The following is a 19,160-nucleotide window of genomic DNA, read 5'->3' as shown; positions in this document are numbered from 1 at the left end:
GAGGCTCGAGGGCGCGAGGGGTGGAGTAAGGTCGGCCTCATTGGCCGTGCCGACGACCATGTGTTGGTTTGCAAGGCGAATCTCGCCAGGAAGTTCTCGCGGCTGAACACGCTTTTCCGCCACAATCCCAGACATTTGCGGATTAATCGGCAAATCATTATTATTATTTTTTTTAATTTATTTGAACCCCCTACGAAATCTCCCTGAATTCGAATCAAATTTTCAAACCCCATATATGCGAGTTGTTTATGAAAGCACGGTTTTCATAATCTCATTCATATATTTTCATTAAAAAAACAAAATAATTTTTGGCATGTTTCGTCAGATTGTTGCGAGTTGTACGATGCGAGAGTTTGTGAAAGAAACAGGCAGCAGCAGCAGCAGTAGCGGTGGCAGAGTCGGACACGCTTGCGCCCCCGACCGAGCGTGAGGCAGGTTGCAGCCCCTCGCTGGCCCCGCCCCTTTATGCAATATTCCTGCACGCATCCTTCGGCTCCGAATGGTGAAGTCAGTACAACCCTCGTATTTGCACTGACGAGAGGTCGACGAATTATTGAAAATTACAGAAATATTTAATCATAACATTTATTAATCAGCGATTATCTTCATAATTTAACTTTCAATCGAACCGGCGGCGTGCACGACATCAAGTCCGAGTCATCGGTCGGCCGGTTTGCCGATTTCCGCGTCCCAAGAGGACTTCAACCCGAAGACAACCGGGCCCAGAGTTAAGTTGAGTGGACGCACGCTGACGATGACCCACTGGTAAAGAGAATAGGGACATGTACGCGTCCGAGAAGATGATCAACTCGAAGCCGCCGAGCCTGCATCCGACCAGTCTGACCGGACCTGGCTCGTGCTTCACGGGCGGTAGGTATTCGCCCACCTACCGTTCGCCAGCCGACCCCATGAGAAGATGCATGGCCAACACGACTGTGAGTACAATCTTGAAAAAAATCTGTCCAGAAAAAATTTCTAAAAATGGTAAAAATAATTTTTAAGTGCTGCTAAATATCAAAGATATTTACTCTCGAAAGTTCATATTAAAAAAAAAATATTCCAAACCGGACACGTTAATTCCTTGAGCAGAAAGAAATCGGACGGTGGTATCACGTGTACAATAAATTCAAGAGGTGGCGGCGGCAACCACGCCATGGCGGTGTTTACAGACTTTGCGCTTCAGCTTTAAATCGTGAATTATTAAAAATCCTGGGCCAGAGGCGGCTCAAGTGCTTGCCAGTCACTTTCCAAACTCATACACACGGCTTTGCCACCGCCGCCGCCGCCGCTGTTGAAATAACGTTCGTTCTCTTGCACCAGAAATACATATATGTATACACACACACACACACACACACACGTCACCGTTCTCGCACAAACACACACACACACACACGGACGGGCAAGCTTTACCTGGATTGTTGTAATAATGCCTGTCGGTGAATGGACGCCGCTCGCGTTGGCCATCAAGAACACAATCGCCAAATCCTCTCTGGCCACAGCTGCAGCCTTTTGCACCCAGGACAAACCAGTTGCCGCCTCCGGGGCTTTGCGCCAGCATTTTCCCAGAGAATATAGAAAGAGGCTTTTGAAACGGCCGCCGAAAAGCGTTTTGCTGATCCATTTCCAGGCAGCTAGATAATGTGTTTGGTATAAGTGCTGATGTACTACGCCAATTTTGTTTCCGCTTTTGTCAGTTCTGTTTTGCTTTTCTTCCTCATAAACGAGTTGCGTACTCAATTACATTGAAGGTCAAAAATGCTTCAATTTAAATCGCTACGGTTGAATTTTCATGGAGTTTTATGGAAATATAGGAATAGCAAATTAAAAGATTAGAGCATTTAATTTGAAAGAAATACGATTTAAACTAAATCATATCTCATCATCGTCATTATTTACTTATCTCAAAAAGGCAAAAAAGTATTAAGACACAAAAACTCTGATTTCCTCTACTATACCACGTCCCTCATTAAACATTACTAAAATTAAATTATATTTTTCAAAACATTTGGCATCTGGCAGTCGAGCGAAAGCAATTGATTTTTACTCTCTGCTTTTCTATTGATCGTGCAAGCATCATGCATCTTTGAAAGTAGTCTCACACGACATTTAATTTTAGGTTGACCCTATAGTCGGATTTGCTATGTGATATATCGGATATAAAAAAAGAATTGACTTGACTTTACATTTTATTTATTTTAAGAAATATGATTTGGCGAGAAATTGCACCATGTAATTGATCGTTTTGGCTCTATTTGGCTAGCACTGTTCGCCAATTCTGTCTAAAACTATGTGATTTTATATCCAATTATTTTATGTATTTATGACAAGGCAGAATAAACAAGAATATAGAAACTAGTGTTAAACAAATGTATACATTTCATGTAATTTCAAATTATAGAGTTAATGATCATCCATCACAATCCTTTGAGCGTCATTTTCACTTAATCTTTTTACATCAAATTTTAGCTTTTTTGGTGATCAAGCTCTCTTTCAGTTCTTCTGTCAATGAATTGTTTAGTTTTAATTCATCACTAAAAAGAGCTTTCTCTACAAATGTACTCTTTGTTTGGTTTGAGTTCTTTGCTATGAACACTACTTTAACAACCGAGTTTCCTCAGAAACGAACTTCACCGCTTTTTTTATTTCTATAATCAAGTTCAGTGATATTTATTCTAGAGGAAGTAGCTGAATAAAAAAAACATGGATGAAACTGTATGAAGCAAACTAAAAATGTGTATGCGTCTTGAAATTAATATAAAAAAATCACTCTTTCCTTTAATATTGAATTAGCAAATAGATTAAGTTCGTAATTTTGAGGAAATATTGTTATGAATGATAAAGTTGTATCATATAATTGTGTTGCAAAAAGTTTCAAATTAATTATATAAACTCTCGTGATACATACAACAATTAAATACCACATACAACCGAAAAAGTAAAGAAATAAAATACAAAGAAATAAATGATGTTCATGAAAAAAATGAAAAAAAAATCTGAGCTTATTAAACTATATTGCAGTAGGCTAAAGGATCATTCTGAAGAAAGCCAATAATACTTGGAATATTCGTTGCGCACCAAATTTTAGTTCAAAATGTAATTATGATACAAATGTTAAATTTTGATTGTTAGTTGATATATGAAATCAAACACAATACCTTTGGTTTGCGGTGTGAAGTGTGTTCTGGACGAGGTGAAAACAAACTCGGTGCTCACGGTTGCGAGCGCAAAAAGCGAGCGGAGCGAGATTTGCGGAAAAGCGGCGGTGGCGGCGTCGGCGCGGCCGCTTTAAAACGGGGCGGCGAGAGAGACTCGCTTTTCTGTTTTATATTTGATGAGGCTATCAAAAATGGATGCCGGTTGAACGAACGTCAAGTTATTATTATTTCAGCAAGGCCGCATTTCTAATGAGCGACGTACGCCACATTCACAATCCGCGCGCACACACTTTGGCGCTGGCTGAAAGCAGCAGCAGCGCGCCGACTGCATTCACGCGCCCGGCCATTCAAAGCCGCCTGCATAAATGCCACTTTAGCCGAGCCTTTGAAGCTGTAAATATGCAACCGGCCCGTGCGTGTGCACACGCAGTGAAATTGAGTCCTCGCGGGAATCGCCAACACACGCATTGACCTACATTTGCACACCACAGTCGATTCCAGCTTTTTGCAAACAGTCCGAGCCACTAAGCTTGCAGAAAAGAAACTCGCCTTTTTAAATTCCTACTGATATCTAAGAGCCGTCAGTTTCTAGAATTGTTTTCAGAAAAAAATTAAATGATTTGCAATTGTCTAAAAATTTAATTTTGTTGATCTAGAAAAATCATTTATGCGCCAAATTTTTATATTACATTTTGTAGGATATTTAGAAAGTGTTTTTATCAGTTTTGCCTAGTTTAAGATGGTATAAACCTTGCACTCATTCATGTTTATTGGATGTATAGGAAAAGTAGATCGACTTTAGTTCCAAACTCTAACGATAAAATAAAAAAAGTGTTTGTTGAAAATGACTGTTATGAAATCAATAGGAGGGGTAACTAACCATATATATACATATATGGATTCACCCATATATTGGTGAATCAAAATTAAGTTGATTTTCTTGGAAAAGTCTTTGAGCATGAGATGATCTACATTTTAAATTAAAGGTGCTGTTTGATCCGCATGGTATTTATGTATATTATTATTATGAAATTGCCAGCTAATTTGGGTAAAACGTTCTAGATATTTTCCTCCTTCGTGTCAATTATCTAAGTACTTATTTCATCGAGGATTTTGCTGGACTGATGTAATAAATACCACTTTAAATTGTACTTCATCCATGCTGTATAAAATTTGGCTTTTCAGCAATGGCGAAATTGAAACAATTTGGTTTACCGCTCATAAACTAGAATTCACACTTCGCTATCAATCCATGACCATATTTTGCGGGTGCCACGGATGGAAAATCAAAATTCATTGTCAAATAATCAAGCAAAACGCCACCGCAGACATTTGAAACCACAATTTTAGCCAAGCTGCGTCTGGCCATTTCAGTTTTGTGCGTCGCACATCAATCATCCGCGATTATAATAAACTACAATTTATAAACACTCGTGAGCGCAATCACGCCGAATTTCACGCGTCATTATCGAGGACGTGAGCTCAGCATAAAATTTTACTGTCCACCGCAGCCCGCCCTGCAGGTGAGCCGTGACCGCAAGGGGGAGGGGGTGGTCCAAAATTTTTCTCGGGCCGCGTGTGCGTTTTGCCGATCCATCCGGTGCTCGCGCGCGCGGGGACCGGATGAGCACTCCACATCGGCGCAGCATGCTTTGAGGGTTTTACTTTGATCCTATTGGCGAGATGTACTTACACTGAGCTCAACAGTGTCTTACTACCGGATTTAGGAATCACTTAGCGTCAACTTCCATTAGCTCAACTCGGCAGCCCCCGGTGGATCGACGAGGATGGGGCGGAAACTCACTCGTCGCCCGCTCGCTCGTTCGCTCCACTCACTCTGTATCTTTCTCTCTGCATATGTGCTGTTTTCTCTGGCTGATGCTTTGTGCGGAAAAATCATACGACGCTCGCTCTTTCCCCGTCGCAAGTCAGACACTCGCTCGCTCGCTTTCCTGCTGCTGTTGTTGCGAACTTTTCCACGACAGGAAAGCATTAGAAATTTGTTATAGGATTTTGCTGAGAGCAAGCGAGCACGAGTGGTGAAACTTCCTAACAAAGGTGGTATTTCGCTGTATAGAGAGAGACGTGGGTTTAATGCATTGTGTGCCCTACTTGTGCCTTGAGATATTACAACTAGCACGAATGCTTACCGCTAATGAGGCTCACAATCAGTCTAAGAGCAGAATTTATAAGTATGCATATTCAATTATTCTATTTATCCAAATATTTGTACACAATTATCTCAAGCAGAATGAATATGTATTAAATTCAATTCAAGATATAGATGCCTGCCATACAAAAGTGTATTTTGCCAACAGAAATAACTTAATTACTAATTTCTGCTTTTTTGAACTTTTTTAATGACTCTGTGCAGATATAGGCTTTAAAATTTATAATAAAATAAGAAACCTGTTGCGTTACATAAATTTAAAATATTCAAATATATGCTTTTATTGAGTAAAATAAAGAAATCATGAGTTGAAGATTAAAATTTTTAAATTCATTATGTTATTAACAATTCATTGATCAATTGATCAACGGTTGAAAGTTTCTTTCCCACGATATGCTCCCGTTGGAATCTTTAAATTTAGATACATTCAATACTGCACAAGAGTTTATTAATTTCTAAAAATAAATCTGATGAGTAAAAATAGCAAACTAGGTTTCGCTAAAAAATCTAGCAATTCACCCGTGACGCAAATAGGTTCCGGTTGGAAAATGTTCTTGAACTACTACCTGAGGGAAAACACTGCGCATCCATGCGGTGAAAAAAGAGCAGCCCCGCGTACGATACTCTACACGTTTACGCGCGGCGCATTTTTCGTACACACGCGGCACACGAGAGCCTTGGCATATCGATTCAACGTCGCTTTAACGAAATAATGAGAGAGTGTGCGAGCGCGGCAGGAAGGGGTGGCACCCGCGAATGAAATGAAATGATAGTTATTGCGGCTGCAACACTCGAGAATTATCATCTATGTTCTATTTGGCCGGCCGCCTCGTTCCCCTTATCAAAAAACAGGTGTGCGCTACCGTCACGCGATCACCTGTCCACTCTCACTGAATTTACGGAACAACAAAAAAGCCGCCGACTCGCGTTGGAACCCAATTCCATTGGCTTTGCACTCACAACTTCACAATCAGCTTTTAATTTACAAATTATAATCGCTGTTCGAGATAAGTTGATAATTTATTCATTTCGTAAATTAGATTAAAATCTGTTTTATTGGAATATGGGGAAATCGGGATTAATTTTATAAAATATCTAAAATTATAACAAACAAGTGATTTCTATATATGCCCTCATTTTTTTGCTGCAAATTCCACACTCGCTTGAGGTGACAGAAGGAGCTGAAAAGCATAAACAGAAAATTAAAACGATCATTTGTGGCGATGAGTATATATAAAGCTCCGTTCCCACCGCAAAGTGGCCCGACTCCCACACGAAGGCATCAATTAGGCCGGTCGTCAATTGACAGGCAATTGTCTGTTCGCGTGGAGTAAGAAGCGGCGCCGTGTCGGTCTGTGAACATGAAATATTCACTAATCGCTTGTGTCATCATTATGGTGTATTGACTTACCTGCTCCAAGTGGCCACAACGCGGCACGGACCCAGCGGCTGCCTATCTTTGACGGCCGCATCGCACGCAATCCTCGTGACACGTTTTTCGACTAGCAAATAAATAATGCACGCCAAGAAGAAGAACAAGAAGTCTTTTATATTTCCGACACGGTTGTGACACCACGAGTCAAGCTGCTAATTTTCTCCAAAATGCACTTGAGTTTGACATTTATTTTCAAACTGGTCAGGAATAATATCTACTGAAAGACATGGCAAACAGGATATTGTTTAAAACTTTTTCCAATAGACACTGAATTGAATAGTCGGAATATTTCTTCTTTAACATAATTGTAAAATGGATTGTGTATGTAAAAATGGTTAGGTAAAAATAATTATTTCCTACAATTCTGTCCAGGACATCAGCTGTTAAGCTCCTCAAGCCTCGTGAGTAGAGAATTTTGATTCACCGCGGGTAATTTTTCCAATCGAACCTACCCACAAAAATTTTCTCTTTAAATTGTTTAAAGACGTAACGAGTAATGAGAATTTTTTACTAAAAAGGAGATAATTACACTAATTACTAATGCGGGACAAATTTTTTCCAAACCACCTAAATTTCCAGATTATTTGTTTATCAGATACAATTATTACGAATACCAGGGATTTAATTAAATTGTGATTTTCTGTTAAAAATCATTTCAGAATTTCAGACTGTTTGAAAATATGCCTTTTTTGCCTTGCTCTACAGAAATATCTCTCTTCCGATCGATAGCTTTTCATGAATGATTCAATCGTGCTAACAGAGTTGGTTTTAAGTTGCGGATGCCACTTTTTAGAGACGCGGGGAGGGCCAGCTCGTTTTCGCCGTAATGACTGGCGGTGTGTGGGCGGGCGGGCGAACGATTGGGAATGACGACACCTGACCCATCCTCTCTAAATTTCACATGACATTATTATCCACTTGTAAAGTTTTAGCCCCTTTTCGAATTTCAAGAGTTCTTCTCCCTCCCGTGACACCTGCTTATGGGAATGAAACCAGTTGGAATTAATTATCGGCCCGCCCACTCGGTCACATTGCCTCCGCTTTGCGACTAGGGGAAGCGCCAAAGTAAGAGATATTATTTTCAGCCACGGTTTCGGATATTTTCCGCGGTCCAGAGTGAATGCAAAAGACTCATCTACATATGGCGATGAGCGGAGCGGTCTTGTTTTGTTTCGAGGTCGGGATGCGCACATTCGCTTTTATTTAATATTTATAGAAACGCGCTAATGCCCATTTCGCAGCGAATCTCAGCGGGCCATCTGGCGCTGTAACGAGAGACCGACGCGCATTTTGAGCCAAATTGAACAAGTATCACAATAAGATATCATATTACGCGGCCGTGTTTGCTGATATTAGAGGGGCTAATAGTCGCTACCCTGCAGATCGAATTTCACTGCAGTTGCCAATATGGTTCGATTTGAGCTCATTTGCATACGTTCATTCACTAGAAAAATTAGCTAAGGAAACACAAGTTTTTTTTGCTCTTTTTATCCCTGTCCGAGGACCGGGAAGGGCGCGCATATAGTTTGATAATATTTTTAGTTTTCATATAGTTCTTCTTGGAGACTTTTCACATCTGAATAAAATAATATATTATAATAATATAATACTGCGCAATTCAGGAAAATAATTTTTACCTTTGCTTCTAACATTCAATAAAAAATTTACAAAATTTACTCAGAGAGAGTCTTATTTAATGCTGGGGATAATTTATTTAAATATAAGTTGTTCAACTAGAAATAAAATACCTCTTATGATTCACAAATTGCAACGAAATAAATAAAAATAAAGCGATAATTGCAGTCAATCCACTTAATAAATATGCCAATTAATTTGGTTAAGTCTAAGCTTTAATTTAATTCAATATTGGCACTTTTAATAGATTGATTTTTTAGATATATTAACCCACTTACAATTGATTTCACTTGCCAATAATTCAAAGCAATATTCATTGTTATCCTGCAAAGCAAGAATTTTAATGTAACAAAAAATGTCAGTATCTCTTGCTGACTCTCGTGAAAAAATGTTCTATCCTAAAAATTTTAATATTGTATTCATTTCAAAACCAATTTAAACTCGGGTCCCACAGGACAAATAAATTTAAAATGCAGTGCATAGGTCATACACATTGAGCTTTCTTCCTTGTTCTCTCTCGTAATTTTAAATATGTGCGCTTTGCTACACCTCGGAGATGAATTGAAATGCGGCAGACAGTTTTGTACACAGGTAGCAATGCAAGATGCAAATTTTTGCCATTTACCGGAATTCCCCCTAATCCACTGGCTTCCCTTGGAGTTTCCATTACAAAAGTTTGCAGCCAAGAAAAATTGCAGCAATTCCTTAAGCCAGCAGCACTAGCAGCAGGAACAATTCCATTTGGCGCGCGAGGGAAGGAAGGGCGGCTCTCGCTCTCTCTCTCTCTCTCTCTCTCTCTTTCTTGCTCTATTTCAATCCGCTCCTTGGTTTATGCATCAATTTGCATGTAATTGAGGGAAAGGTGCGCCTCGCCACTTTGCAGCTCCGTGTGTGAGCGCGCGCGCCCTCGCCGCTCGCTCCTTAGCCCCTGCACTGCATATACACACACGTGTATACAAACATATATATGGCAGAGGTGCGAGCACGAGCTGCTGGCCAAGCTAGCGTGTACAGTTTTGTTATTCCAGCACGTGGCCACACATCCTTGGCAGAGTCTCCGGGTTTTCTCACTGCGGTATATTTTGGTCACGTCCCGACATTATGTTCTTATTTTACTACAGAACTGCAACACTCCTCCATCAGTAGCGGCCCCTGTAGACCTGAGATGGAGCGGCGCGAATAAAGGAAAATGTCCCGCTACGGCAGCGGAATATTTTACACGCCAAACCTTCTCTCTCTCTCTCTCTCTCTCTCTCTCTCTCTCTCTCTCTCTCTCTCTCTCTCTCTCTCGCTCTTTCGCTCTTTCGTTTTCGCCATTCGCCTGCGGACCTCTCTCGCTCGCTTCACTCTGTTTACAAGAAAAATGGGGTGCTCTCCGCGAATCTTCGCTTTTTATCCGGTGGCCGTCGATGGTAATGGCCAGCTGCTGCTTTCGCTTCGAATGCCAAGTGTGCGTCCGGATTTTCAATAGGACGCAGATTTCGATGCCGATGAGAGATAAGAAGAATGATGATACGTGATCCTGATAATCTCAAAAGGAAACAATTTTTGTCATTGCGATAGCGATAATTGAGTGAATTTTCACCCTAATATATTTTCAACAAATTAAAATTAATTTTTAATAGGGAAAGCAATAAAACCCCCCAATATTCTGGTAAATGAGTGCGTCAATTTCAAAATACAGGGAACTGCACTTAAGGCGAAAAAACAATTAATTTTTTTTTCAGTTCATTCCCGAGCTTCTGTAATATTTTCTGAAAAATTACGGTTATTACACGCGTTGGCTTGTGCTGCTTAAGAATGCCCTCTCCAGTAAGTGTGAATGTCAAATTTAATTTGAACTTAAGTTTGCAACGAATGATAATTTAGCAAATAATTCATCTTCGTGGTGGCATTTTGATCAACTAGCTTGGTTGCGTGTGCAGAGCAAAGCGGCGCTGTTGAGCAATGGTCGTCTCTCACTCAGTTGCAAGGACTTTCAGTCTGTTCCCTTTTTACAGACTTTCATGCCGAGGGAGGTAATAATGCAAGGCATGTTCGTTCTGCCGCATTTTCACGTGCAAAAGTAGCAAACGCTGCGCAACACACGAGGTCGCCGGGGTCGCGCGTTCATTCCCTCCGGAGGGCTGGCCAGAATTACAATTACTATTCTCTCGCAGCCAGACAGTGCATTTCCATGGTAGTTAATTTAAATTACCTCGGCTCTGGGAGAAATAATGTAGAGTGCAGTTTGCAAACGCGAATGCCATGTAATTTAAATTGAATTTCTTTATCACCGCGCGCGGTCATTTGCGTCGGGGGCACGGCACTGCAGTGTGTTTAGCGTGGATAATGCGCATTCAAGTCCGAGGGTTGGCTCTGTATTTATCACATTCTATCTGCAAAAAGCAAATATCTTCCTCAACTCCCAGTGGAGAGCGTATGTGTGTGTTCTGCAAGCTAGGGCTCTCTCTCTCTCTCTCTCTCTCTCTCTCTCTCTCTCTCTCTCTCTCTCTCTCTCTCTCTCTCGTGCTCTTTCCTGGGGGACCGAAAAGTGCGGGACTAACATTTTAAAAACGCCTCGCTCCTCCTCCTCTTTATTTCATATACGCACTCTTTTATTTTCACTGCCTTTTATTTTCCTCCTTTTCTCGGTGCCGTCCCCGAAAAACATCCCCGTTATACGTCAGCGTGCGTTCGTCTCGCAACACACACGCGCGCACAGGCAATTTTGAAAGTGCAAACAAAAATGGAATTTGAGAGACCTGATTACCATCGGGGTACTTTGAGGTGGGGTCTGTGTGATTCATTATTCATGGCGCGAATTTTGCATTTTTGATCTAATATTTGGCTAGCGGCCGCCCTGCCGCGCTTTGATGGAATGCAGCGATGAATGGAAAGAAGTGTCCAAACTGAATCTCATTAACAGCCCGCGGGCGGTGCGTGGAGAGCTTACGTGTCGGGGGGCTACAACAACAGTCGTCTTCGGAACTACTGATCTGTATAGAATGCATTCCTCTTTAGTTTAAAATTTGTAATCTACAATCGAAATAAAGGTGAAACGTACCATATGGAATTGAAAAACATGAGTATCAAACTTCAGGCTGCGCATATTTGATCAAATAGAAAATTTGAATCTGCAAAAATTAGAAAAATACTCAGTTATAAAATTCTAAGAAAGAAGAACAACAAAGGGGCTGTTATCTGTAGGGAATTATTTCAAGGATGGGTGGCAATTAGTGAATTTAAAGAGAAAAATGACATCGCATGTCCTCCATCGCTCTGCAGCTAATAGTGCGCTACGCTAATTTTGGTTTTTTAGGTAAAGTACTGCTGATGAGGCCAAAGGGGCCGCAACGGTGTGATAATGTCCAGTGTGAGGACATGCGAGGGTATTTTTCCATTTAAATTTCACTCATAGCCGCCCATTATTAAAATAATTCCGTGAAGAGTAGAGTTAAGTAAAATTTAAATTTTCAACGCCTGGGGTTACTTAATTTTAAACTATTAATTTTTTAATTCTCACATTTTTTCAAAGCCCCTACTTAACAAAAATGAATAAAAGATATTCCCAAATGCTTTAAAAGTATGTGACATGAGATAGTAAGACTTTTATCCAATTAAGCTTTACTTTAGCCGCATCAATATCAGTCTTCTTTTAAGGTTAATTAAAAATTAAATAATGTATTTATCCCGCATTCAAACTGCATAGCAATATTTAACTCCAGAAATCATTTCGCTATACGGTATTAAAATATCCTCAAAAAGAAAATCAACTGAATTAATTGTCAATGTATTTTATCCACGCAAAGTTCAAGTTGTTGCTGAGCTAAAAACGTAATGAAATTGTTAGGGTTTTCATTTAAACAAACTCAAGTTTTACTTATTTTATTTTTAGGATGAAAATTCTATTGGAAAGGAAAACAATTGTAAAGTTTAATCCATGTTACAGTGCTTTATGCTCGCCGAATGAATTATTTTTACTGCCCATTTTGCGGTTGATTATTCGCACGCAATTTCCTTGATCTGCTCAGCGGCCGCATCAATTTGTGCACCTTTGTTATTTTAACGGCGCCTCCGGCGGCGTTTGGTTGGCCCGTTACTCCATGCCGGCGGGTGGAATAATGCTGGGGCTCGTTTCCCTCTGGCTGCTGCTGCTTTTGGCTTTTTGTGTGTGCCGCGCACGTCGCGCTCCTAGATCATGCGGGCCGGTCTCGTGGGCTCGATAAAATTGCACCATAACTCCAAATCATCGCTCAATGACATCGCGTTATTGCCCCCGCGGCTGTGTGCGGAACACAATTTCCACTGCACACACACACACACACACACTCACACACACATACATGTAGGCAGGCAGGCGCCGTTCTTTCGCCGCCAACGCCGCGTGCTAGATGTTGTTGGTTGTCGCTATCGATTATGAACGGCAGCCGGTGTGCTCTGTGTGTAGGTTTCCGTAAGTTTGATGTCGCGCATTGTGGGGTCTAATCGATTTGTCGATGCATCATAATTTATTCAGCATCGTGCGCTCCATCCGTCTTATTGTCGGCCGCGCCGCCCGACGCGCTTTTTATTCGCCGCCAATTACCGCGAATAATAGCCTCGGAAGCGACCTCTAGCCTACCTGCCTGGCTTCTCTCTGCGTAATCTGCCAACGCGCAGCATTAAAGGGTTTGGCCCAAACATTAGTCTCCGAATTGGTGAATTATTTCGTGATTGCGCCGCACCAGCTCGGCTTATTCGGAAATTACGTTCGAATCACATGTAAGAGACATAATTAATAATGCCTCAATTTTTTAATGATGTGATAATACCGTTTACTGTAGCTAATTGTAGGTCCTCAAATTTTACGTAATTTTAACACCTTCAAATCAAAAACTCTAGTCTAGGCTTACTTTGGCTGATATTCCTGGACAGAGCCTTAGCAGCTTGTTTGCTTGAAGTGTCGTATCACCCATTCTCACACGCTTTTAATTTTGACTGACAATAACACATTAATTTATGACTAATGTTAAGTGTAAACATACACAATAATAAAGGTGTCCAACCTTCATGAGATAACTTAGTTTATTTTTAACGAATTAAAATACAAAGGTTTTCATTCATCGACTCATAAAGGTATTCATAGTAGCTCAAATTTTAATATCAGTTGTGGTTTAGATGAAAATAAACAAGTAAAATAATTAACGTTGTTTTTAATTCAACCACACAGTTCATAAAATGAACAAATGCAATCATTAATATGCAAATCAAACAGTTGTTTAATGCAACTGAGTGACTTAAGTTTGATTTTACAAATAATTTAAAAGTATAAGACATTGGAGATGTGTAATTGTAATTAAGTTATATATATGACATGTACATACAAAATTTGAAGCGAGCCGAGTTGAAAATTAAGCTTTTTCCTTGCAAATCCTCTTAAACTTGAATATTAGTTGATTTTATCAAAATTTAAACGGTAAAATAGTCTTTAAATTCTTTATAATCCTTGTTGTCCCATCATAACATGATACTAACAGATCCGAGGTTAGACTTCTTGCTAAGCCCAAATGCTGCGCGAGTTGCATACTCACTAATTTCCAGTCCACTCTGTCTTTGCTCAATTCTGCGGACAGGCAATAAATTTCTAATCGCGTAAGATGGCTGATAGAAAGTCGTCGGCGCAAGGAGTGTCGCCTAACTAGCTAAGCGCCGGCGCTCGTGTGCGGCGATAGCGGTCGTGCATGCATATTTTTTTAAAAACCTAACCGTCCTTATAAATAATTTAGTCGAAAGCAGTGAGAGATTGCATTAACATTCCACTCTGATATTTTATTCACCAACATTATTCACTACACACACGACAAAGTTTGTGCCATTTTAAAAAGATTAGCCAGCCAGCCCCCTTTGCACCTCGGTGCACGTGAATAATTAATCTCCAGTTCACAGACAAAAGCCAAATCTTTGGCATGCGAGCAGCATGGCTGACTCGGTGCTTAGATGTTTCCTTCAAAACTTGTTGTGGACAATTTTAGTGAAGACGACTGGATCAGTGTGGTAGAAAAGAAATTAAAATAAAATCAGCGGGTGGGTCGTTGGCATTTTGCTAATTGTGGAAACTGCAACTCCAGCAGCGGGCAGGGGACATCAGTTAGCTGCTGCGGTCCACAAGATCGATATTTCTTTGCGCCCATTGGCGGAGTGGCAGCGTTAAACTCGACTCACGGGGGCGGAGCGTTTTGTTTCCATTCCATTCTTGGCGTTCTCCGTGTGCGGCGTGCAAAACAATTACCTTTTTGCAGGCGTGGGCCGAAATTTTGCCATCTCTCTGGCGTAGTAAAGCGGTGAAAAACGAGGGCTAAAAGTTTTCGGCTATTACTAGAGCGACTGCCGGCCGGCTGGCTGGCTGCTGCTCGGTTGACGTAGGGGCGCGCGAGGAGCAGCAGGCGGGCGGTATTTAATTAAAGTTGTGTCAAGAGCTGATTAATTATTCAGGCGAAAGACAAGAAATTTAAGATGCCGTGCCGCCGGTGTGGAGAGGAGAAGCGATGATGGTGCATGCTTTCTTGCGGCTTATGCAGATGCGCGCGGCACGGGCTAATGCGATAGGATTAGCAGTTGTAAACTTGGGAAAAGCCAAAAGTTAGCAGCTTAACTTGCTTTAAGGCTCTCAACTAATGAGGAATTAAACGAGAAAAATAAATTCTAGAGAGCGGCAATGGTCGAAAAGCGCCGAGCAGCGCGAGGGCACGAAACTTTTGCTGCACGGTCGCAGGTATTAGGGTGAACTGACGAGCGAAAAGCAAACAAAACTTTGAATTTTTGGAAACGGCGATCAATGCATAATTCATGAGGTGAATGTGTTGCTGCGGCCAGCGTGCTGCGGGATTAAGCAAAACTTCTGGCCCTTGTTTCTTGCCAATTCTCAATGCATGCACGAGCTGTGTTTTTCTCGAAAGTTGTGCTTTGGCCGACGAAACTTGGCTACAACTACTGCTCTGGAAACAACGCAAATTCAGCTGAAAACGGTCAACCCTGCTTGCTTCACTAAAAAAATACGTATATCATCTCATTGCACACCCAAATGAAAAGGGAATAATGCAAAGGGATATAATCAAACTTACATACTTCGGCAATTGTAAATGAACAAATCATTCAATTTAATTTAATTCGTGGGTAATTATATATTTTGGTTGTGTTTGTACTTCGATGAGGAATAGTTATTTGAAAAATCAATAATCAAAACAAAATTTAATTTATTTAATATTCAATGCTGTCTAAATGAACAAATAAAAAAATGCCCCTTAAAATGTGTGGATTGCAGTTAAAATATGTTTTAAGTCAGGCATTTTATTTCAATACTACTTATAATTAACTCAAAATTTTATCTTTTTACACAAGAGAGGTTTAAAAAATGGTTTAATGTCTAAAACTTTAAGATGCAAAGGATTTTACTGCTTTCCTTGCTTAAAATTTGCTCCTATAGTAATAATCTTATAAAAGCTAAAAAATACTTTTAAACCCTCTAAAAATATTCACTAAAACAATTTTAACCTGTTTTGAAAATGGATTGAAAAAAAAATGAAATGCAACTAGAACCTACTAGGAAAAATAAAAACCAGAAATTTAAATTCAATTTGATCAGAATAAAAGTTCCGTTGTATTTATAATTATGTATAATAAGCGAGGCTAAAAGATATGAAATTTATCCGTTTGCATGACAATTTACGATTTAAGTGTACATTCGTTAAAGTGCAAGTCATTTTTCCAAATCAGCAGCCAAGGCGAGCGCATGCTTTATTTTCAATCTGTTCGGCGCAAATTCATGGGGGTGGCTGTACCCACTCTCAGCACTCTCCGCAGCCGCCGTGGAAATTTCTAAAGTGGTTGTAGTAACAAGGGCACGCGCCGACACGTGTTGTCCCCCGCGCGCACACGTGACTCAAGCACCAAACAATTAGTGGGAAAACATAATCATTCAGCATGTAACATGTCAATTAGGCGATTGCCCGGAGCGAGAGTGTGAGAGTTGACGTAATTCAAATTTAATTATCGCTCTTGAAACGACGAAACTGCGGCCATAAGCGGTCTGGATCAGCCGGCTGCTTTAATGAAGCAATCCAATCATCCGTCCGGTTTGAAGGGATGAGTGTGCTAATAATAATCATGATTAGCTGTAATATCTGTGAGAATCAAAAACCTACTCGCCGCGCGCGTCATGTTTTTTCTTTCACTTTCAGCACAGAATATTATTATTTAAATTTAAATTTGGATATCCGCACGGGTGATCATCTGAGTGTAATACATAACATGCTCCTGATTTTTTTTGTTATCAAATTTAATATGTTTGCTGCATTGTATTTGAAATGGTAAATTAACAAAATTAACCCTATTCTTCAAAAAATGCCTCATTTAATCAGGCCATCGTTACAGGTTACCAGCTGCAATCTAATTGAAATTATCTTAGCAGTGAAAATAGTCTTTTGATCCAGCGTTTTCCCTTGCAGTGATTGAAATGCGTGATCCTGTTGTTTCAGTCTCGAATCTTGGAGGACGTGTGTGGAAGCTGGTCTCCGAGACACAATGTAAGTGCACCCCATTCACATTTCTTATTGTTTAATGTGCACCCACTTGTCAAATGTAAACAAACAGTGCCCCACTTTGTCCAACGGTCGGTTTTTGTCTGCGCTTCAGTGCTCCAGATTCTAATGCGGCGGTAATGAGGGCAGGACGAGCCTCTCTCTGCCGCCGCCGTGTGTGCGCAATCCCATATCGCAACAATGACTAAACAATAAACAGCGAGACAATGGGGCTGCGTGATGAGGGCCAGCTGTTGTCTCTCCTCCTTGAGCTGCAGCAAAGCTGATCACTGCGCCGAGGGGCTTTAAATTCAAAATCGAGTCTGTTTTGACAGCTTTGTGTCGGAAATCTGGACTGCGAACGCGGCTTTTATGAGCTAGGCGCGGAGGGGATCACGCCAAAGTCAAAAAATCGTATTGCGGCCGATGACGGGTGGCGAGGGGTGGTGCGGCAATGCGGGAAACTGGTTTTTTTGCTGCAAAGGACAGGTGCCGTGCTGAAAGCTTGTGAATGCACTGCTAACAACAGTGGCAATCTGTCTCTAGCCACGATTTTTGTTAACAGCTATTTTTTTAAAATTTAATATAAATAGCTATTTGATATGAAATATTGATTTAAGCATGAAGGGATAGGTAAAAAGCTTTGTATTTTTGAGTTGCATTTGAATCCATCATGTTTTAGGGTCGGGAATTTAAGAATGTCTTTTTTTCTCGTAAATAGCAACTGTTGTTAGACGGTTCTTTTTTCCCATTTATTCTCATCAAATTTGTTCTCTGGAGGGTTGGAATTCTTTCGCTTCCAAAACGAGCATTTAATGTCAAAGTCAAGTGGTTTCATGAGCAAATTTATATTATTTTCGAGGGAAATTAATTACACTTGGAATTCTTACTTGGTTCGGAACTTCTTCCCAAGCTCTGTATGTATCAGCAACTGAATCTATAAATCAATATATAATCTATAATAATATCTCAATCATTTAATATGCGCGCAACAAAGAGACGATAATTCCAAATTTTCGTGAAAATTAGATTTTTCTAGAACTAGCCTGTATAACAAGCAATTTTAAAAGTGTGTACTTGTGTCCAAAATATCTCAAAAAGTCAAATTTCAAATAAATAAATTCTATGAAAACGCAAAGCTTTTCGTGCGATGTTTTTTAGGCTTCTTAGGCGATTTAAAGTCACTCAATAGACATTAAATTGAAATATTTGTGCTCGTATGGTGTCTAAAAGCAAATTAGATCAACAAACAAATAATGTTCGATCGTCTTGAATTATCATCCCTAATTATTTGCATTAGAAGATTATCCTACAGCAAATGATTTGAAAAACAATCTATCTTGAAACCAAGTTAATGGTGAATTTTTTATTGCGGGGAGATATTGCAATTTTCCTATAAAAAACATGCGCTTCGCACGAGTGCAAACTGTAAAATTCTTATAAATGTTTAATCAATTTCAAACGGTACTTTTCATTGTAGATTTATTTCTCATTAGTTGCGCGCAATTCAAAGTGTAAGCAGCAATCATCCACTCCAATGAAAGGGCACTCGAGGGTGTCTACTCACACCACAGATTTTATCAGTGCTCAGTCCTAGAGACGATGCAGAGAGCTATCACGTTTGACCATATAATTGAGGTGTGCGTACACTTGCACACGGACGAGTGCGAGGAAAACCACTCACTCTCGTCTGTTGATAAAAAAAACGCGAGGATATGTGCCCGGCGCGTTTTGTACATCTGTCAGAACCCTTTGGCGCGGGGGAGAGTGGCGAATCCACATACACACGCGCACGATTGAAATCGGCTCTCGTTGGTGAAAAGTTTCCCGAGTGATAAAAGGTATTTTGATAATAGCCCCTGATACAGAGGCGCGCACACACAGTCTTGCAGCACGCGCGCGGCGGTGGCGCAGACTTAATGCACTGTCAGGGGAGGGAGGGGCCATGTATAATAAATGAGGGGATATGTACACACGGGGGGTTGATACACACAAAAGGGTGCGTACGCACAGACAATATTTTTGTTGGCATTGCGACATGTGTCAGATAGTAGGCACTTGAAAAATGCTGCTGCTCTCTCCGAAACAAAAATACAAACGCGTTATGCAGCGAGAGAGAGAGAGAGCGAGAGCGAGATGGATGTTTGTACGTGTGTGTGTGTATGAAAGAGACAGAGCCAGCCGGGCTCATCATAATTGTAATTATCAGGCCTGTTTGCTCTGCT

General features: G+C 40.5%; 1 protein-coding gene across 1 annotated transcript in view; it reads left to right on the top strand.

Moving 5' to 3' along the window:
* Positions 1–329: 329 nt before the first annotated feature.
* The window catches only part of LOC135947949 (inhibitory POU protein-like), a 40,507-nt gene continuing 21,676 nt past the window's right edge, over positions 330–19,160 (top strand). The window contains exons 1-2 of the mRNA XM_065496957.1: positions 330–935; positions 16,894–16,941. Coding sequence (XP_065353029.1) covers positions 783–935; positions 16,894–16,941 — 201 coding nt within the window. The 5' untranslated portion in view covers positions 330–782. The remainder of the gene's footprint in view (positions 936–16,893; positions 16,942–19,160) is intronic.

This window comes from Cloeon dipterum, chromosome 1, assembly GCF_949628265.1.
Source record: "Cloeon dipterum chromosome 1, ieCloDipt1.1, whole genome shotgun sequence".
Taxonomy (NCBI): Eukaryota; Metazoa; Arthropoda; class Insecta; order Ephemeroptera; family Baetidae; genus Cloeon; species Cloeon dipterum.
Note: the sequence above shows the minus strand (reverse complement) of the source record. Positions and strands in the feature narration are given on the sequence as shown.